The sequence below is a fragment of the Onthophagus taurus genome, chromosome 10 (assembly GCF_036711975.1).
Source record: "Onthophagus taurus isolate NC chromosome 10, IU_Otau_3.0, whole genome shotgun sequence".
In the NCBI taxonomy this organism is placed as follows: domain Eukaryota; kingdom Metazoa; phylum Arthropoda; class Insecta; order Coleoptera; family Scarabaeidae; genus Onthophagus; species Onthophagus taurus.
The window spans coordinates 6982525-6998978 of NC_091975.1; the positions used below are offsets into that span (position 1 = coordinate 6982525).

General features: G+C 31.4%; 3 protein-coding genes across 6 annotated transcripts; 2 read left to right on the forward strand and 1 right to left on the reverse strand.

The window, feature by feature from the left end:
- Positions 1-5658: 5658 nt before the first annotated feature.
- Positions 5659-8697, reverse strand: LOC111420440 (cell division cycle protein 21). Of its 2 annotated transcripts, XM_023053421.2 has the most exons (4): positions 8626-8697; positions 8493-8555; positions 6737-8434; positions 5659-6535 (listed from the first exon to the last, which is right to left on the reverse strand). In XM_023053421.2, exons 2-4 carry the CDS (start codon positions 8535-8537, stop codon positions 5732-5734), a joined length of 2547 nt encoding a protein of 848 aa, XP_022909189.2. In that variant the 5' UTR covers positions 8538-8555; positions 8626-8697; the 3' UTR covers positions 5659-5731. The 2 variants fall into 2 exon arrangements, with proteins under 2 accessions (XP_022909189.2, XP_071055318.1); XM_071199217.1 differs by having other exon boundaries at positions 8493-8695.
- A 1613-nt stretch (positions 8698-10310) lies between these two features.
- LOC111420457 (Yod1 deubiquitinase) lies at positions 10311-11941 on the forward strand. Of its 3 annotated transcripts, XM_023053443.2 has the most exons (4): positions 10497-10602; positions 10713-11463; positions 11515-11616; positions 11671-11941. In XM_023053443.2, exons 1-4 carry the CDS (start codon positions 10574-10576, stop codon positions 11725-11727), a joined length of 939 nt encoding a protein of 312 aa, XP_022909211.1. In that variant the 5' UTR covers positions 10497-10573; the 3' UTR covers positions 11728-11941. The 3 variants fall into 3 exon arrangements, with proteins under 3 accessions (XP_022909210.1, XP_022909211.1, XP_022909209.1); XM_023053442.2 differs by lacking the exon at positions 10497-10602 and adding an exon at positions 10311-10439 and having other exon boundaries at positions 11515-11941; XM_023053441.2 differs by having other exon boundaries at positions 11515-11941.
- A 2633-nt stretch (positions 11942-14574) lies between these two features.
- On the forward strand, positions 14575-15579 carry LOC111420448 (glutathione S-transferase 1-like). The gene is made up of 2 exons (XM_023053431.2): positions 14575-14889; positions 14942-15579. Exons 1-2 carry the CDS (start codon positions 14749-14751, stop codon positions 15446-15448), a joined length of 648 nt encoding a protein of 215 aa, XP_022909199.1. The 5' UTR covers positions 14575-14748; the 3' UTR covers positions 15449-15579.
- The last annotated feature ends 875 nt before the right edge of the window (positions 15580-16454 follow it).

Below are 16454 nucleotides of genomic sequence, written 5' to 3' on the forward strand. Positions count from 1 at the left end.
AAAAATGGACGCAGAGAGCTGCTTGATGATAATAATCATAATAACTTGATCTAATCGTGTTTGTAAATTTTCATAAGAGGAGAAGGCTTCCGCAAGCCGATGATATCATTCTATCAAATAGCTGCAAGTTTTTGGGTGTTTATCTAGACGAGCAGCTAAGTTTTGACAAACATGTTGATCACCTGGTTTCGAAATTGAACTCGTTCTTTTATGCAATTCTGAAGTTGAAGGGATGCCTCCTGCTATCGGGATTATTAGATGCGTATTATGCTCTCTGTTATTCGCATCTCTCATACAATATATTATTGTAGGGAAGATCGAGGGAGTGGCGGCGTGCCTTTGTAGCACAGAAGATTAATCTTCGACCTAAACTGCAGAGATTCGTGTAGAGATACATTCAAGGCCAATTCGCTTCTTACTCTTCAAAGTATATATATATAAATCAGTTGTTCATGTGCGGGAGCATGTCGATAGATACCCTGTCATGAAACACAATTACGAAACTAGATCTGATAGTTTGGTGTGCTTGGGTCATCATAAGACGGCTTTCTTTGAAAAGAGTCCACGGTATGATTTCCCAAAGCTCTATAATAATTTGCCATCTGCAATTAAAAAAGCTGATACGCTTAGCTCATTTAAACATAAAGTAAAAATGATGCTTGTAGAAAGGGCGTTTTACGACCGCCAGGAATACTTGTCATTTAATTTTAGTATTAGTCCTAGTCAACTAGCATAGGTCATACTTCATAATTTAATTTCTCTCTTTCTTTGTTGAATATTGTGTATGTTGTGTATTATACAGTGTGACCCGTTTGAAAGCGGAACACCCTCGTAAAATTTGTATTTATTATCCGATTTCGATAATTTTTTTTTTTAATTGTAGAGCGTAAAAAACTGTATCTTGGGACAAAGAGTGATATTTTTCTTAAAAAAAACAAGGCCTACTATTTCACTTTTTAGATGCTAAAAATGAAGAAATCATATTAGGAAATTTTTTACAAAAAATCTGAGTACACCACTACATTAAGCGCCTTTTGAAATGGGCATATACCAGATCTCATCAAAAATGGTTACAAATCAACACCGTTACAGATAATTGAAAAATATAATTTTTTATAAATTAATCTCATCTGATCTAGTAGACCATGACAAAAATGTAATAAAATACAGAGAATAATACAAAACTATTTAACAATATTTAACAGAAATTCAAAAAATTGAAGAAAAAAACAACATTCAAGGTATTAATAGAAAATAAAAACTAGTTAAATGTCTGTTGCTTCCACCAATCCACCGTTAAGTTCGATACATTTATTGTACCTTCTTCGTGCATTCATTGTTACATTCCTCAGTTGCTCTGGGGTAATGTCTGCACATGCCTGAACTATTCTAGCACGCAGTTCATCTAGCGACTGTGTCCTTGACCTGTAAACTTTCTGTTTAAGGATACCCCAAAGAAAAAAGTCGAGTGGTGTCAAATCAGGAGATCTTGGCGGCCATTCAATAAGATGGCTATTTCTTCCTATCCATCGATTTTCAAAATTTTCATTTAACCAACGCTTTACCACTACTGCGTTATGCACGGGAGACCCATCTAATTGAAATTTTATATTCGCACATACCAGAGGTGGTAAATTGTTTAGCGCATTCGAAAACTCATTTCTTAAGAAATACAAAAATTTTGTTGAATTTAAATTGCCCTCAAAGAAAAATGGACCAATAATTCTGTTGTCAAGAATTCCGCACCACACATTTATTTTATGCGAATACTGTCGCCTTGCGTTGATGATCCACTCTGGATTTTCTGTGCACCAATACCTTGAATTTTGCGATGACACCACGCCATTTGTTGTAAACGTGGCCTCATCGCTAAACAAAATTTCCCTTAAAAAGTTTCTGTTTTCCAAGTATTCACCTTGAGCCCATAAACAGAATTCTAGTCTTCTCTCTTCGTCTCTTGGTTCAAGAGTGTGTAGAAATTTTGGTTTATAGGGTTTAATTTTATTTTTTGTCAGGCACCTTCTAATACATTCTCTTGGAATATTTAAATCTATGGCAGCCGTTCTCAAACTCGAATGAGGGTTATTATGAAAATATTCCACTATTTGATTATTATTTCTAATTTCCCGGCGTGGATTTTGAACTTTTAGAATTTGTTTTGATACACTGCCTGTATCGTTGAATACCTTATTTACCCGGTGAACGGTGCTAGCACTAACCGGAGGCATATCTGGATGCCTGTTATTAAATTCTATAGCCGCTTTTCTTTTCGAAAGAATATTATCGCCAACAAGGCGTACAATTTCAACTTTGTGTCTAACACTTAGTCGTTCCATAATTACACCACTAAATTGCACACTTTTTATAAAATTTTTATAAGCACAAAACTGACAGAAGTAATGCTTTAAATCACTTTTATAGAATTCAATTCTTTTTTTTTATTTCCATGGTTTACTAGATAACTATTTTTTTATTTCCATGGTTACAAATGTAAATAGTTTTTGTATTATTGGCTGTATTTTATTTCCTTTTTTGTCATGGTTTACTCCATCTGATCAAATAAATTCATAAAATATTGTATTTTTCAATTATCTGTAACGGTGTTAATTTGTAACCATTTTTGATGAAATTTGGTATATGCCCATTTCAAAAGGTGCTTAATGCAGTGGAGTACTCAGATTTTTTGTAAAAAAATTCCTAATATGATTTCTTCATTTTTAGCACCTAAAAAGTGAAATAGTAGGCCTTGGTTTTTTTAAAAAAATATCACTCTTTGTCCTAAGGTACAGTTTTTTACGCTCTACAATTAAAAAAAAAATTATCGAAATCGGATAATAAATACAAATTTTACGAGGGTGTTCCGCTTTCAAACGGGTCACACTGTATATTGTATGTGGTTTGAACTTGTCACATCTACTATTTGTAGCCAGGTGATTAAATAAATTATTATTATTAATCCAAATTACGACAGATTCGTCTAATGATAATACGTCTTTGATTCAACGTCCTCATCATCTTCCTCTTCATTTTTTTTTTTTTGGAATCTGATATATTTTTACTGGTATCACTTTTATACCCACTGTTTGGGTATTTACCCTGGGCCGGGATAAATACCCGGATAAATACCCATTTTAGAAATACCTACCCACCTACCCAGCTCCCATCACTGATAACGAATAATAAAAAAGCGGATTATCTTAAAAACACTAAACTTTAGCACAGTTTGATAAGAGTACCCTTTTTGCTTAAAAAGTACAGAGAATAAGAATTTTTATTCAAAAAGTATACTGTCAGAAAAGTTATTGTCATTTTAATCCGTAAAGAATACGTTACAGGGCGGCTACAGTAAAACGGACTCCATAATCGTCTTTCTCATGCCAAAAAACCTCCGTATACCAAATTTGAAAAGAATCGATTGAAATATACGTGTAATATTAAATAAAAATCAATTTAAAAATTTAATTTGAACACCCTGTATTTCCAAAACAAAGCGTTTGTCGACCTATTTTTATATGAAGTTTTTGTGTTAATTTTAAAAGATCTATCGACTGTTAAAGTACTGCTACAAAAACCTGAAATATCCTGTATAATAGAGATAGTATATAATAAATTAGATATATATACAGGGTGTATCTGAATGACTGCAACAAACTTGAAGGGGTGATTCTTTAGGGTAGGTACACACGGTCGATTATTCATCGACGAAACAGTTTAGTTGGATTGGTTTGAAATCGCGATGCATTATCAATTTATAACCGACTAAACTGTTTAGTTGTTCATAAATCGTGTTGTATGCGCACACATATCGATTTCGAAACAACTTGTATTTATATTGTATTAAATATTGAATAATACCTGGAAATAATTCAAGTTTTTAAAATAATGTAATTGAATTACTTTAATATACAGTGTGGTAATTAATCACAATATTGGTATTGCAATACACGATTTGCGTATGATGCGTATTGCACTCTGATATTAGTTGCATACTTGCAATGATGACGTCGGGTACGATAATTAATTAACACACTGTATTTAGTGTAGTATATAATTAACTGCGGTAGCAAAACGGAAAATAATTTAACTTAATTTTTGATTTTAACTTATCAATGATAAGTGAATTTATTATTTTATGATAAGTTATCATAAAATAATTGAGGGAAACTTGATTTATGTTATACTAGAGAAGACACTTCAACTCTCAGTAAACTTGACCTTGAGGTTGCGCGCGCAACCTAAGTTCCTATTAACTGTGTGTGCGCTTCAATATGAAGCTGTGGCATTATTGCAGTTGTACGATAGTTGCACAACTTTTTAATCATAAGTGCACATCGACTCCTTTTGATTAAAAAATCGAGTTGATCTGCAGTTGTGTTGTGTGCGCAGCTACATTAAACTTAATACATTTATGTCCATCGACTAAACTATCGGCCGACTAAAAATCGACCATGTGTGCCTACTCTTAAACATATTCCCCAAATTTCATTTTCCTAGCGTTTATGGTTTTTGAGAAAAACAAATTAAACCAAAATTTTCCGCCATTTTTGGAGGGGTGTAGCTCCTTAGGGGAGCCGAAGTCGCCCATGGTTCATATATCAAAGTACCCTTAAAATTCACTAAAGAATCACCCCTTCAAGTTTGTTGCAGTCATTCAGATACACCCTGTATATATAATTATATATACAGGTGTACAAAAAGTATGGAATAATTGTTCTATAGCCTAAACTTCAACTTATATTAAAAAAAGTTTTAAATAACTTGAAACTATTTTCCGCATATCTTGGCGTAGAAATACAATAAAAATGATGACGGCAGTTTGAGTTACTACATGGTGAATCCCCATATGCAATTTTTCAATGAACTGCCTAAGTCTGACGTCACAGATATGGGCGGAGCTTATACTGACTTCAAACAATTTCGTTGGTAATGATAAATCGCCAAAAAATGTCATTTGAAATGTCATCACTTAGTTTATTTTATTTTAACATTAATGAAAAATTGCATATGGTGACTTACCGTTAGCAACGAAAATGTTTGGAGTCGGTATAAGCTCCGCCCATCCCTGTGACGTCAAGGCTTAGGTTGTCTATTCCATAATGGCGCCATAATTTGGTTGTCGCTTCAATATCTCGAAAACTTTGTAGTTTAAAGCATTAAAACCTTATGGCATTTTGCAACACCTTGTCAAAAGGAATCCAAAAACCTTAAAATATACAGGATGGTCCATTTAAAAATCAATTCATTTCTATGCCAAGATATGCGGAAAATAGTTTCAAGTAACTTTTATTTACAACTTTTTTTAATTTAAGTTTAGGCTGTAAAACCATTATTCCATACATTTTTGTACACCCTGTATAACATTAAATAATTATTCGATCGTTTTTTATAAAAAAGATCGTCTCACGAATAATTATTTAATATTAAAATAATTATATAATATGATATTATTAATAATAATATCTAATAGAGATAGTATATACAGTGTGTTCATTAATTATCGTACCCGACGTATGCTACCAAATATGCAAATCGCGTATTTCAATACCTATACTGTGATATTGGTTGCATACTTGCAATGATGACGCGGGGTACGATAATTAATTAATTAATTAACACATTATTAGCGTCATCTTTTGTTAGTCAAGCTGTTTCAAATAATTTAATTTAGCTCTAATTTTTTTTATTTTTGTCAAATAATGTATCATACAATGAAATCTCTACAAAAAAAATCTTATTCTACTTCATCCACAATTTCATCTCCTCTATCTTCAGTGTTCTCCTCCCCATCATCCTGATTTTCAATTTCATCCTGAAAATCAACTGGTTTTTGTACAACCGAAATGTTCTCTTCCATCTGTTGTTTCTGTTCTTGAACAATTTGCATTTCATATTCTTGCAATTCCCTTATTTGATCTTGCAACAGTCCATATTTTTGTTGCAACTCCCTTTCTCTTTCCATTTGTCGCGTAACATCTTCGGTTAACGATTGAATCCTTCTTGGTAAAGCGGCTTTTTCTTGTTCTTGTAAAAATTTGAAAGTGTTTAATTCCAAATGAGCTTGATCTCGTTGCTCGTAAAGTTCTTGTAATTGTTTTATTAAAGTTTGCGCTCTAGTTTGGTAACCGCCGGTTAAAATCCTTAATTTTTTCTCCATTTTTGCGGCGCGTTTCGCTTCTTTTGACATGTGTAATCGGTTTTGTTCTAAACGTTTTTCCAAAGATTCCAGTCGATCTTTTTTGCTGGCTAAATTCGCTCTTGTGTATCTATTTTGATTGGGTAAAAACAAAACCTGACTTAAACATTCCTCCCAAACTTGAGTATAAGCATCCATGGATAAATCACCATGATTCATGCCATGTTTAACAACATCCATTTCTTTTTTTAATAACGTTTTCGCCACTTCTAATTCATTTTCGGTTATATTATCATGCGGATTTTGTTCTAAATATGACAGTTGTTGAGCTTGAGATATCGTTTGACGCTTTCCTATTGATTGTAGAGGATTTTTAATTCCATCATAGATCAACATTGTTACCTATTAAATTAATATAAATGAATTTAATATGTAAAGGGGTTTTCATCCATATTGGTTTTTTATGTTTGAAAAATAAAACTGTATTTAATACTCCAATATATTATTATAAATACATAAATAATATATTGGAGTATTAAATACAGTTTTATTTTTCAAACATAAATGAATTTAGATACATTGATGAATTAAATAAATTCTTACCATTTCTTTTTTAATTAATTCTTCAGCTTTTTGCATATCTGTTAATGAATAACTATCACCCGGTGGTCTCAGAACCGCTAAATTGGGTTCTTGAGGTCTTGGAAAATCTCTTTGAATCACTTGACTCCTTAAAGCTAATTCTTTAGCCGCTTTTTCCCTAATTTCTTCCTCCCGGCGCGCATCGACATCGGCCTGATCTTCAATTTGGTGAGTTTTCGCCGTTTCTGGAGTTTCTTCATCGTCGCGTTCGGAAACGACGATTTCGTAATCATTTTTCGGCGCTGGAAGGGTGCTCAACCCCAATTTTAATTGTTCTTTGATGGAAACTTGGTAATTACGATGTTGCGCGGGAGTTGAACCAACTTCTAAGTTATCTTCGGGATTTATGTTTAATTTATCGCGTACTGTAGTTGGGGTAAAATCACCCTGTTGTTGTGCAACGGGAACGATCGCTCCACTTTTTGGGGTCAAAAACCCGATACTTCCGGGTGTATTCGACCCGCCATCGTTTCGTGCGGATCGAAAAGGGGTCGCTAAAACTGTGTTTGGCGTCGCGGCAACTTGGCTTTGTGGTAAAACCCCGCTAAAATCTGAATTATGTAATGGTGTGTTTAAACCACCTTTTAACGGGGTGTCAACGTGGGTTAGCGCCATTACATTTTGAGCTTCTTGTAGAATTCGATCTGTTTGTGGGGCTGGAGTTCTTGGAGTGGCGGCGACTTGAGGGGTAATTGAATAGTCCGCTAATAAAGTATCGGTTGTTTCAACGCCGCTTTCAGCGGCAGCTTCTCGAGCGACTTCACTTGCTTTACCTAATTTAACAACTTGTTGTAATTCTTGATCGGAAATTTGCGGTTCGGGTAATACTAATTTTGAACGCTTCTTTGCTGGTTCTTGATTATTTAACATTGCCAAAGGGATATCGTTTTCTTTCATTTGTTTTAATTTTTGTTTGTCTTTGCGTCTCTCGCGTTCTTCTTGTTCGCTTCTTAATTCCCCATCGAGGTTTTGTTGGCGCATTTTCGAGAAATCTGGAGCCATGGGGTCGATAATTTCTTTAGAGGTATCATAAAAACCCAAAGCTGGTTTTTTTGCAAACGGAATTTCCGCGTTGTAATCAACACCACGCTTTTTCTTACGCCTCGATGAAACTTCAATACCCGCGGCGCGAAGTTCTCGACGTTTTTGTAAAGCTGCAAGTCGTCGAGCTTCTTCTAATTGCTTTTCGCGTGCTTTTCTTTTCGCCTTTTTACCTTGGGTATTTGCTAATCTAGCTCTAGCTTCAGATAGCATCTCCAATTCGTCTTCGTCCATGTCTTTGGGATCAGGTCGAGCTGGTTTTGTTTCGGGGTTAGGATCAATTTCGCCTGGTTTCAATTTTCTGGGGTCATCGGCGGCATCTTCTCCTTCTTCTTTCTTTTGGGCCTGATCCAATAAATATTCGTATCTTTCTAAACATTGAGCGGCTGTTCTCCCGATTATCGGGGCGATGGTTCTCCATTGAGTAGGCATTAATTTCGCTAAATGAAGAAGCTTTTCGTCTTCTTCTCGAGACCATTCCGTTTTTTTAATACTCGGATCTAACCATTCAAACCAACGCGCTTTGCATTGTTTAGCCGATTTTCTATGTAAAAGCGATGCTATTCTCGACCATTGGTTTTTACCATATTTCATTACAGCCGCTTTTAATATCTCATCCTATAACGATTATTTTTAAGAAAAATTGATTTAATGAATGCTTTAAAAGTGTACTTACCTCGGTGTTTCTCCAAACACCCCCTTTAATCATAATTCGCGGCATTTTGTTGGTGTTTATTCACTGAAATCGTACAAAATCGCTTATTTCACCGTGGGGCTTAAAACAGCTTATTTTATATTTCAAAACGCACCTACAACTTAATATGTCAAAGCGAATTCCAATATAACCTCAAATTAGTTGTTTGTGATGGAGGTTGTCAATTGTCAATTTCATACCAACCTAAAACAAATAAAAGGACTTTAACCTAAACATTTTATTTATTTATTTTAATTATTAATATTTATAAAAATAATTGGAAATAACTAATCAAAATTAAATAAATAAATGAATAAATTGAGCGAAGTCAGTAAAAAAAAAGCGGTTATCGATTTGTAACTAACTTAAAGTCGGTGTGATTTAAAACTGTATTAAAATTGAATTGAAAATTAACTTTGAAAATTAAATGATGATTTCTCTTCTATATACTAATTTTAATTAGCGTAATTTGCATTATTTGTTTTGTAAAATAGGAAAGTACGTAAAAAGTTTACTTTTTAGTTACAAACTTTCAATTGATATTACTCCAAATTAAATCTTTAATTATGAATTTAGATGAATTCAATCGTTCAGTATGGGTATAATAATACATATACTGTGAGGAACAACATAAATAAATTGATTTTCAACAAAATCACCGAAGTTTGAGTTGACAACAAATTTAGGGTTTTTAGTGTAGATAAATTGATTTAGTTACTTTCAAAAGTTCACCGATTCTGAAGTAGATGGCGGGATTAAATTTTACCCTATGATGAATATTACATTGTATGCCGTATTGGTCGTATACGGGGTATATGATACCACCGATCGTTTACTCTCTCCAACATTCAACATAAAATAGTCTTTATTTATGTGGGATTATTGTAGTTATGCATCCAACATAACATTATACCGATTTGCGCCTTATCCATTTGAATAGGCAATTTGCATTACTTGTCACGAGTTTTGACAGCTGGAATTCCACCCTTAATTGTTAAAAATCGCTAAAAATTGAAAAATGCCATTTAAAGTAATATTTCCCTTAATAATAATAAAATCAACCCTGCCGTTAAAAGTTAAGCTAATTTTAAGTTAATACACTGTTTTTGTTGCAACTCCCTTTCTCTTTCCATTTGTCGTGTAACATTTTCGATTAATGATTCAATTCTTCTTAGTAAAGCAGCTTATTCTTGTTTTTGTAAAAATTTGAAAGTGTTCAACTACAAATGAGGTTGATCCCGTTGCTCTTAAAGTTCTTGTAGTTGTTTTATCAAAGTTTGAGCTCTGGTTTGGTAATTAATTTAATTTTTTCTCCATTTTTGCGGCGCCTTTCGCTTCTTCGCAATCCACGATGAGTTATTATATGAAATTCCAAAAAAGTATTTAGCAGTAACAGCAAAAATTATTAGGAAAAGTATGGAAAATGCTGTAAATTTATCGATTCCTTTCCCTGTAAAAATAAAATTTGGAAAATCTTGGGGGAAATTAGAGATAATTTAATAAAAACGTTTACCCTAGTTATGGTATCATAATAATTGGAAATAAATAATTGAAATAAACAATCAAAATTAAATAAATGTGTAAATAGAGCGAAGTTAGTAGAAAAGAAAACTGTAATCGATTTGTAACTAACTTAAAGTCGGTATGATTTAAAACTGTATTAAAATTGTATTAAAATGTTTTAATTATAAAAAATCGCTAAAAATTGAAAAATTCCATTTTAAAGTAACATTTTCTTTAATTTAAATAAAATATATTAGTGATATTTCGTCGTTGACGATTTCTCCCCCTGCTTGTCAAATAAATTTAGGTTAACGTTTCCTGTCAAACTCCTTATGTAGTATTACAAATTGTGTATAAATTTTTGTTTACGTACAAATTAATTTAAATTCCTTTTTTCGAGGAAAAAACCTTTCATATTTATAAAGGGTAAGGTTGTATTATATCTACAAAAATAATTAAAATAAAAACAATAGAATTTTGTTATGCAATTATTGTCAAAATTAATAAATTGGACAGTTAATTGAATTTCTGTTTTCACTCTCACTGTATTTAAAAAAATAATGGCATGGTTTAGACCGTTTTGCAACAGGTACATGTCCTTAAATTAATTCCAAAAAGATGTATAAACAAATTTAAAAAAAAAGTTTTGATTGTGGAAACCAAAAATTCTATACATCAAATTGTTTTTTTACTTTTCAGGGGTGAAATTATTAAACGAACGATGACTACTTTCGCCCTAAAAATAAAAACAAAAGTCGGACAAGAGGTAGTAAGAAGTTTAACACCAGATAGTACAATTGCGGACTTGAAAACAGTTTTAGCAAAAATAGGGAACATCCCTGAGAATCGATTATGTGTTTTATCTGGATTTCCACCAAAAGTTCTCGATTTATCAGGTGATGCAAAGACTAGTTTGAAAGAAAAAGGGATAACATCGGGTGACACATTAATTTTAGAAGAAAAAATCGGGAATATCACATCGAATACTAGTGCCTCATCATTAAAAAACGAAGCTGATGAACAATTTGCCTTACAATCAAACTCAACTTGTCCCGGGTTGTTAATGAAGTATGTTGTACCTGCTGATAATTCATGTCTTTTTACAAGCATTCACTTTGTGTTGAATGGGAAAGTTGATGAAACCGGAAGTGTTGCTCCTTGGATGAGAGAATTAATTGCAGAAACCGTGGAAAGAGAGAGTGATGAATTTACAGAGGCTATTTTAGGTAAACCTCCTGCGGAATATTGCAAATGGATTTTGGATGAAAAATCTTGGGGTGGAGCGATTGAACTAGCAATCTTATCAAGTTATTATGGAATTGAAATTGCTGTAGTTGATACAATAAATGCAATAATCAACAGATTTGGTGAAGATAAAAATTATGGAAATCGTGTCTTCTTGCTATTCGATGGGATTCATTATGACCCTTTATATTTAGAACCAACAGATGTAACATAATTTATCCTTATTATTAGATGATATAATAAAATATCATTTTAGGGTGGTCCAATCAAAACAATATTTCCTTCACAAGATGTTAAACTTTTAGAAGAGGCTGAATTATTGGCAAAAGAGGCTAAATCCAGTAGGCAATTCACTGATGTAAATAAGTTTAGATTAAAATGTAACGTTTGTAATATTTTTTTAAACGGGCAGGTCGAAGCACAGTCACACGCTCAGAGTACCGGCCACACGAATTTTGGTGAAGTATAACAATAACTAAAAATACAGTAACTTGTATTGGGGTACAAACTTTTTATTTTCTCTCATCTTCTTAATTAATAATAGATATTTTTATTGTATATTTTGATTATGTTAAAAAGAAATCGACTGCCCTAAAAAAAACGTTTGTTTATTTTAGAAGGAATTTAAGAACGTTTCATTATATTAATTGAATTATTATTAATTAAATATATCTTTTATTAAATCGAGTGGTTTTCTTTTTATAAATTATACGCAAGAACAACTCAGCATCTCCAACAGAATTTGCTCAATTCTGAACAGCAAGAAAACTTCACCAAATCCACTTTGGAGGATATTTACATCTTGTCGCAGTATTTATTTACTGAACTTGAACTTATTTCTACTTCAACTTTTATGTGAGAACAATTTTAATCTAAAAAGCATCAAGTAATAAATTTTAACTTTGTTGATTTATTTTTTGTAGGTTAGGATTGATTTTTGTGGATTCGAGCATTAAAATTGGGGTGGTAGTTCATTCAGATGGTTGAACTAATTGTACTTTATTAAATTGAATTATTAATTAGATTAATTTATGAAAGATTTGATCCAAATCCGAAAATTAACCTTAAATATGTGTTTTAGGTTATGTTGCAATTCTGATCCTCTTGATGATATGAGATAAATAACGAGGTTGAGATTAAATAAAGTTGCTTATAAAGGCTAGAATCGCCTAATTGTATCAAAATCATAATTTAAATAGAAATCAAAGAAACTTTTAGAAAAGAAAATCATCACGAGCAACATTTTTAAATCTACCAAAAAATGATAAAATCTAAACTCATGGGCATTGGAGTGGTGGTTAATTCAAATGGTTGAAATAATTCAGGTGGTGTTAAATTAAATTATTAGATTAATTGATGAAAGATTTGATCCGAATCTAAAGATTAACCTTAAATTTTTGTTTTAGGTTATGTATAGCAATTCTGATCCTTTTAATGTCTTGATACGAGATAAATAACAAAGTTGAGATTAAATAAAGTTACTTATAAAGGCTAGAATCGCCTAATTGTATCAAAATCATAATATGAATACAAATTAAAGAAAGTTTTAAACAAGAAAATCATCACGAGCAACATTTTTAAATCTACAAAAAATGATAAAATCTAAACTCATGGGCATTGGAGTGGTGGTTAATTCAAATGGTTAAAATAATTCAGGTGGTGTTAAATTGAATTATTAGATTAATTGATGAAAGATTTGATCCAAATCTAAAAATTAACCTTAAATTTTTGTTTTAGGTTATGTATAGCAAATCTGAACCTCTTAATGTCTTGATATGAGATAAATAATGAGGTTGAGATTAAATAAAGTTACTTATAAAGATTAGAATCGCCTAATTGTATCAAAATCATAATTTGAATAGAAATCAAAGAAAGTTTTAAAAAAGAAAGTCATCACATAAATCTAATAATAAATAAAATCTAAACTCATGGGCATTGGAGTGGTGGTTAATTCAAATAATTCAGGTGGTGTTAAATTAAATTATTAGATTAATTGATGAAAGATTTGATCCAAATCTAAAGATTAACCTTAAATTTTTGTTTTAGGTTATGTATAGCAATTCTGATCCTCTTAATGTCTTGATATGAGGTAAATAATGAGGTTGAGATTAAATAAAGGCTAGAATCGCCTATTTTTTAACACAATCAACATTTTTAAATCTACAAAAAATGATAAAATCTAAAGGATATGGAAATCTTCGTTAAAGTTATATCTAAATCAAGTCTTTTAAGATAGAATTAATAAAGTTATTAGTTATTATTAGTTGTTGTAAAGCTGTGTATTCCAATCCCAAAGAGTTGAAACGGAAATATCAATATATTTATTATCTTTATTTTATTATCATTTTAATACTATGATTTTAGGCAACACTCCTTACGCATTACAAGGCTAAACATGGCAAGAAATTGCACAATTTTCCAAGAACCACATTTAAGCGACAATAATAAATTGTTTGCATTTGCACTAATAGAAAATCTCTATATAATTCTCTGTATATACTTTGTTTTAGAGAAATTAAAGGTTTATTAATATTTTTTTTAGAAATATCCCGTTTCTACAAAGTTTTAATAAACCACCTCGACATGATTACTCTAAAAAAATTGCTTCATAGTCTTCATTAGAAAGTCATGTACATACATACATATAACGTTACAGACCGCAGATTCTGTACTCAGCCTTGAACCAAAAAATTTCTTAATCAAGCTACTAAATAAAAATAAAGTAAAAAGTTATTATTATTTCATTTTGTTCTAAGAACAAAAAAAACCTTGTGTTCATATTTACAAGGAGGTCATTCACTTACACAAGAAGCTTTAGGAAATTTTAAAACCACGTTTAATAAGATTATTTTTACAAATAATTCCTTTTCACTGGAAACTTTTGGAATTTCACTTTTTATTGCTAATCAGAACTTAAAATTGTTGGAAATCGAGGCAATAAATCGTTTGAGAATGTGTTTTTAATAATTTATTTTATTTAATAAACCTTGTTTTTATATATACTTGTTGAAAAAGCGATTTTTAACATCCGCCTAAACATGATAATGCACTTTTCCTTGTAAGTCCCTCATTCCGATTAACATGAATCATGTAATAGTAGAGTGAGAATTAACCTTGACCATTTTCAAAGGCAGGAAGTTACAGTTTAATCTTTTATTTTACAACAGAAATACACTTTGCGAAATTAAAACCCGCCCATTAATTTTACTCAAACATTTTTCATCTGTTTTTTCTTATCTCAAAAGCAAAGACCAACATTTCTTATCAATTCTATGCAAGTCCTTATCATGTTTTTTCAAATAATTCTTTAAAAACATGTAAAGTTTATATTGCACTTACTGTATCTGGAAAAGAATGCTACGACCGGCTTCATGTAAAAGCTGTGGTGGTGGTAAACAGGTTGGTGCCAAGGAATGCGATTCAGTTTGATCAGTTGCCGGCCGGTTTTCAACAATATCAGACGTAAAATTCTCTTCGTCATACTCTAACCATGGGAATCGATCTTTACTACGTTCCAGGAAGTTCGCCATGCAGAGCTGTACTTTTAACAGCAAAAGCTATCGGTTTAGATCTAAATTTAAAGTATACAGATCTTATGAAAGGAGAACATCTTACTCCGGAATTTATACAGGTATAAAAACAACTTTTTTTTAAATAATTTTTTTAATTATCAATTATTGTAGATGAATCCTCAACACACCATCCCTACTTTAAACGATAACGGCTTTTGTTTATGGGAATCCCGGGCCATTATGACTTATTTAATCGAACAGTATGCGAAAAATGATTCTCTTTATCCTAAAGATCCCAAAAAGCGTGCATTGATCGATCAAAGAATGTATTTCGATCAAGGAACTTTATATCAACGTTTTGGCGACTACTATTACCCCGTTATGTTTGCTGGCCAATCTTTTGATCCTGCAAAATTAACAAAATGCTCCGAAGCAATGAAATTCTTTGATACATTCTTACAAAATTCTGATTACGCAGCCGGATCTGAGCTATCTGTGGCTGATTTAACCTTAGCCGCAACCGTAGCAACCTATGACGCAGTTGGTTTTGATTTAAGCCCATACACAAATGTTATGAAGTGGTACAATAAAATGAAAGAAATGCCCGGATATGAAGAAGCCAATGGGAAAAATGCTTTATTATTTAAAGAACTATTCGAGACTTTAACTAAGAAGTAAACAACAAACTTATTATACTCAAAAAAATTGCTTTTTTAATATACTCGTTGCATTCTTTGAAATAAAATTTATCAATGCTAATTTGTTATACTCTAATTAAAATCATTTAAATAAAGATCTTACATTTCTTATTCGAAACTTATATATATTTTAAAAATATTTATTGAATAACTGAATTTTAATTTTAGTGTTTACTATAAAAATAAAAAGATGTTATGCAATCTTATTAACACTGAGTCAATTTTGGTTGCGTTATTTTCTAATTTACCAACCTTAAACAAACAAGATTTCTAAAAAAAATCAATGTAATTTTACTTCTATTTTTATTTATTAATAGTTTAAATTCGTTTTAAAGCTAATTAAAGTTTTTATTGTTTTTATTTCGTATTTATATTCACAAAGTTTAATATGAAAATTTATTTTTTGGCATTTAAGGTTATGTCATTAAAATGAAGTGTCAAACGTTTGGGTTACGTTTGAATTGTTGAAGTTATTTTTTACAAAATATGTGTATTTTCTGACTCCCTGTCCTGTTATAAATGCGAAACGAATTAAATATTTTATAAGGTAAGATAAGTAATTAAAATCGAACTTTATTTTAAACAATTTTCTACAATTATTATTACATTACAGGGTCATAAATTGGATGTATAAATTGTATGTGTTAGTTGTAGAAACATCTATCTAGATATTTTATTAATTAAAAACAAGGAGGAAGAAAAATCAAATATAATTCTCTATACCTGAAAGAAAATGATCTAATTTTAGTCTAAAATTTATTCTGGTGGTTGATAGAGGTCGCCCCTTGCAATATAGTTGGTTCTATATTATAGTCGGAGTTGAAAAATATAAAAAGCTCCATCAAATTTAATAAAATCCCGTATATATCCCTTCGAGTGCACTTTGAAAGTCAGTCCACGTAATCCAGCGGTGAAATTTATAGTTTTACAGGCAGTTCGGCGCATCTGTTGCTCGTACAGTACGTCATTTTAGATGCACTTCGAAT

Coding starts and splice junctions, on each gene's coding strand:
- LOC111420440 (XM_023053421.2), bottom strand. CDS start 8,537: ATGCCGCGAATTATGATTAAAGGGGGTGTTTGGAGAAACACCGAG. Junction 8,435..8,492: donor GTGTTTGGAGAAACACCGAG/GTAAGTACACTT, acceptor TAATCGTTATAG/GATGAGATATTAAAAGCGGC. Junction 6,536..6,736: donor AATTAATTAAAAAAGAAATG/GTAAGAATTTAT, acceptor TTAATTTAATAG/GTAACAATGTTGATCTATGA.
- LOC111420457 (XM_023053441.2), top strand. CDS start 10,574: ATGGCATGGTTTAGACCGTTTTGCAACAG. Junction 10,603..10,712: donor TTTAGACCGTTTTGCAACAG/GTACATGTCCTT, acceptor TTTACTTTTCAG/GGGTGAAATTATTAAACGAA. Junction 11,464..11,514: donor TATATTTAGAACCAACAGAT/GTAACATAATTT, acceptor ATATCATTTTAG/GGTGGTCCAATCAAAACAAT.
- LOC111420448 (XM_023053431.2), top strand. CDS start 14,749: ATGGGAATCGATCTTTACTACGTTCCAGGAAGTTCGCCATGCAGAGCT. Junction 14,890..14,941: donor TTACTCCGGAATTTATACAG/GTATAAAAACAA, acceptor CAATTATTGTAG/ATGAATCCTCAACACACCAT.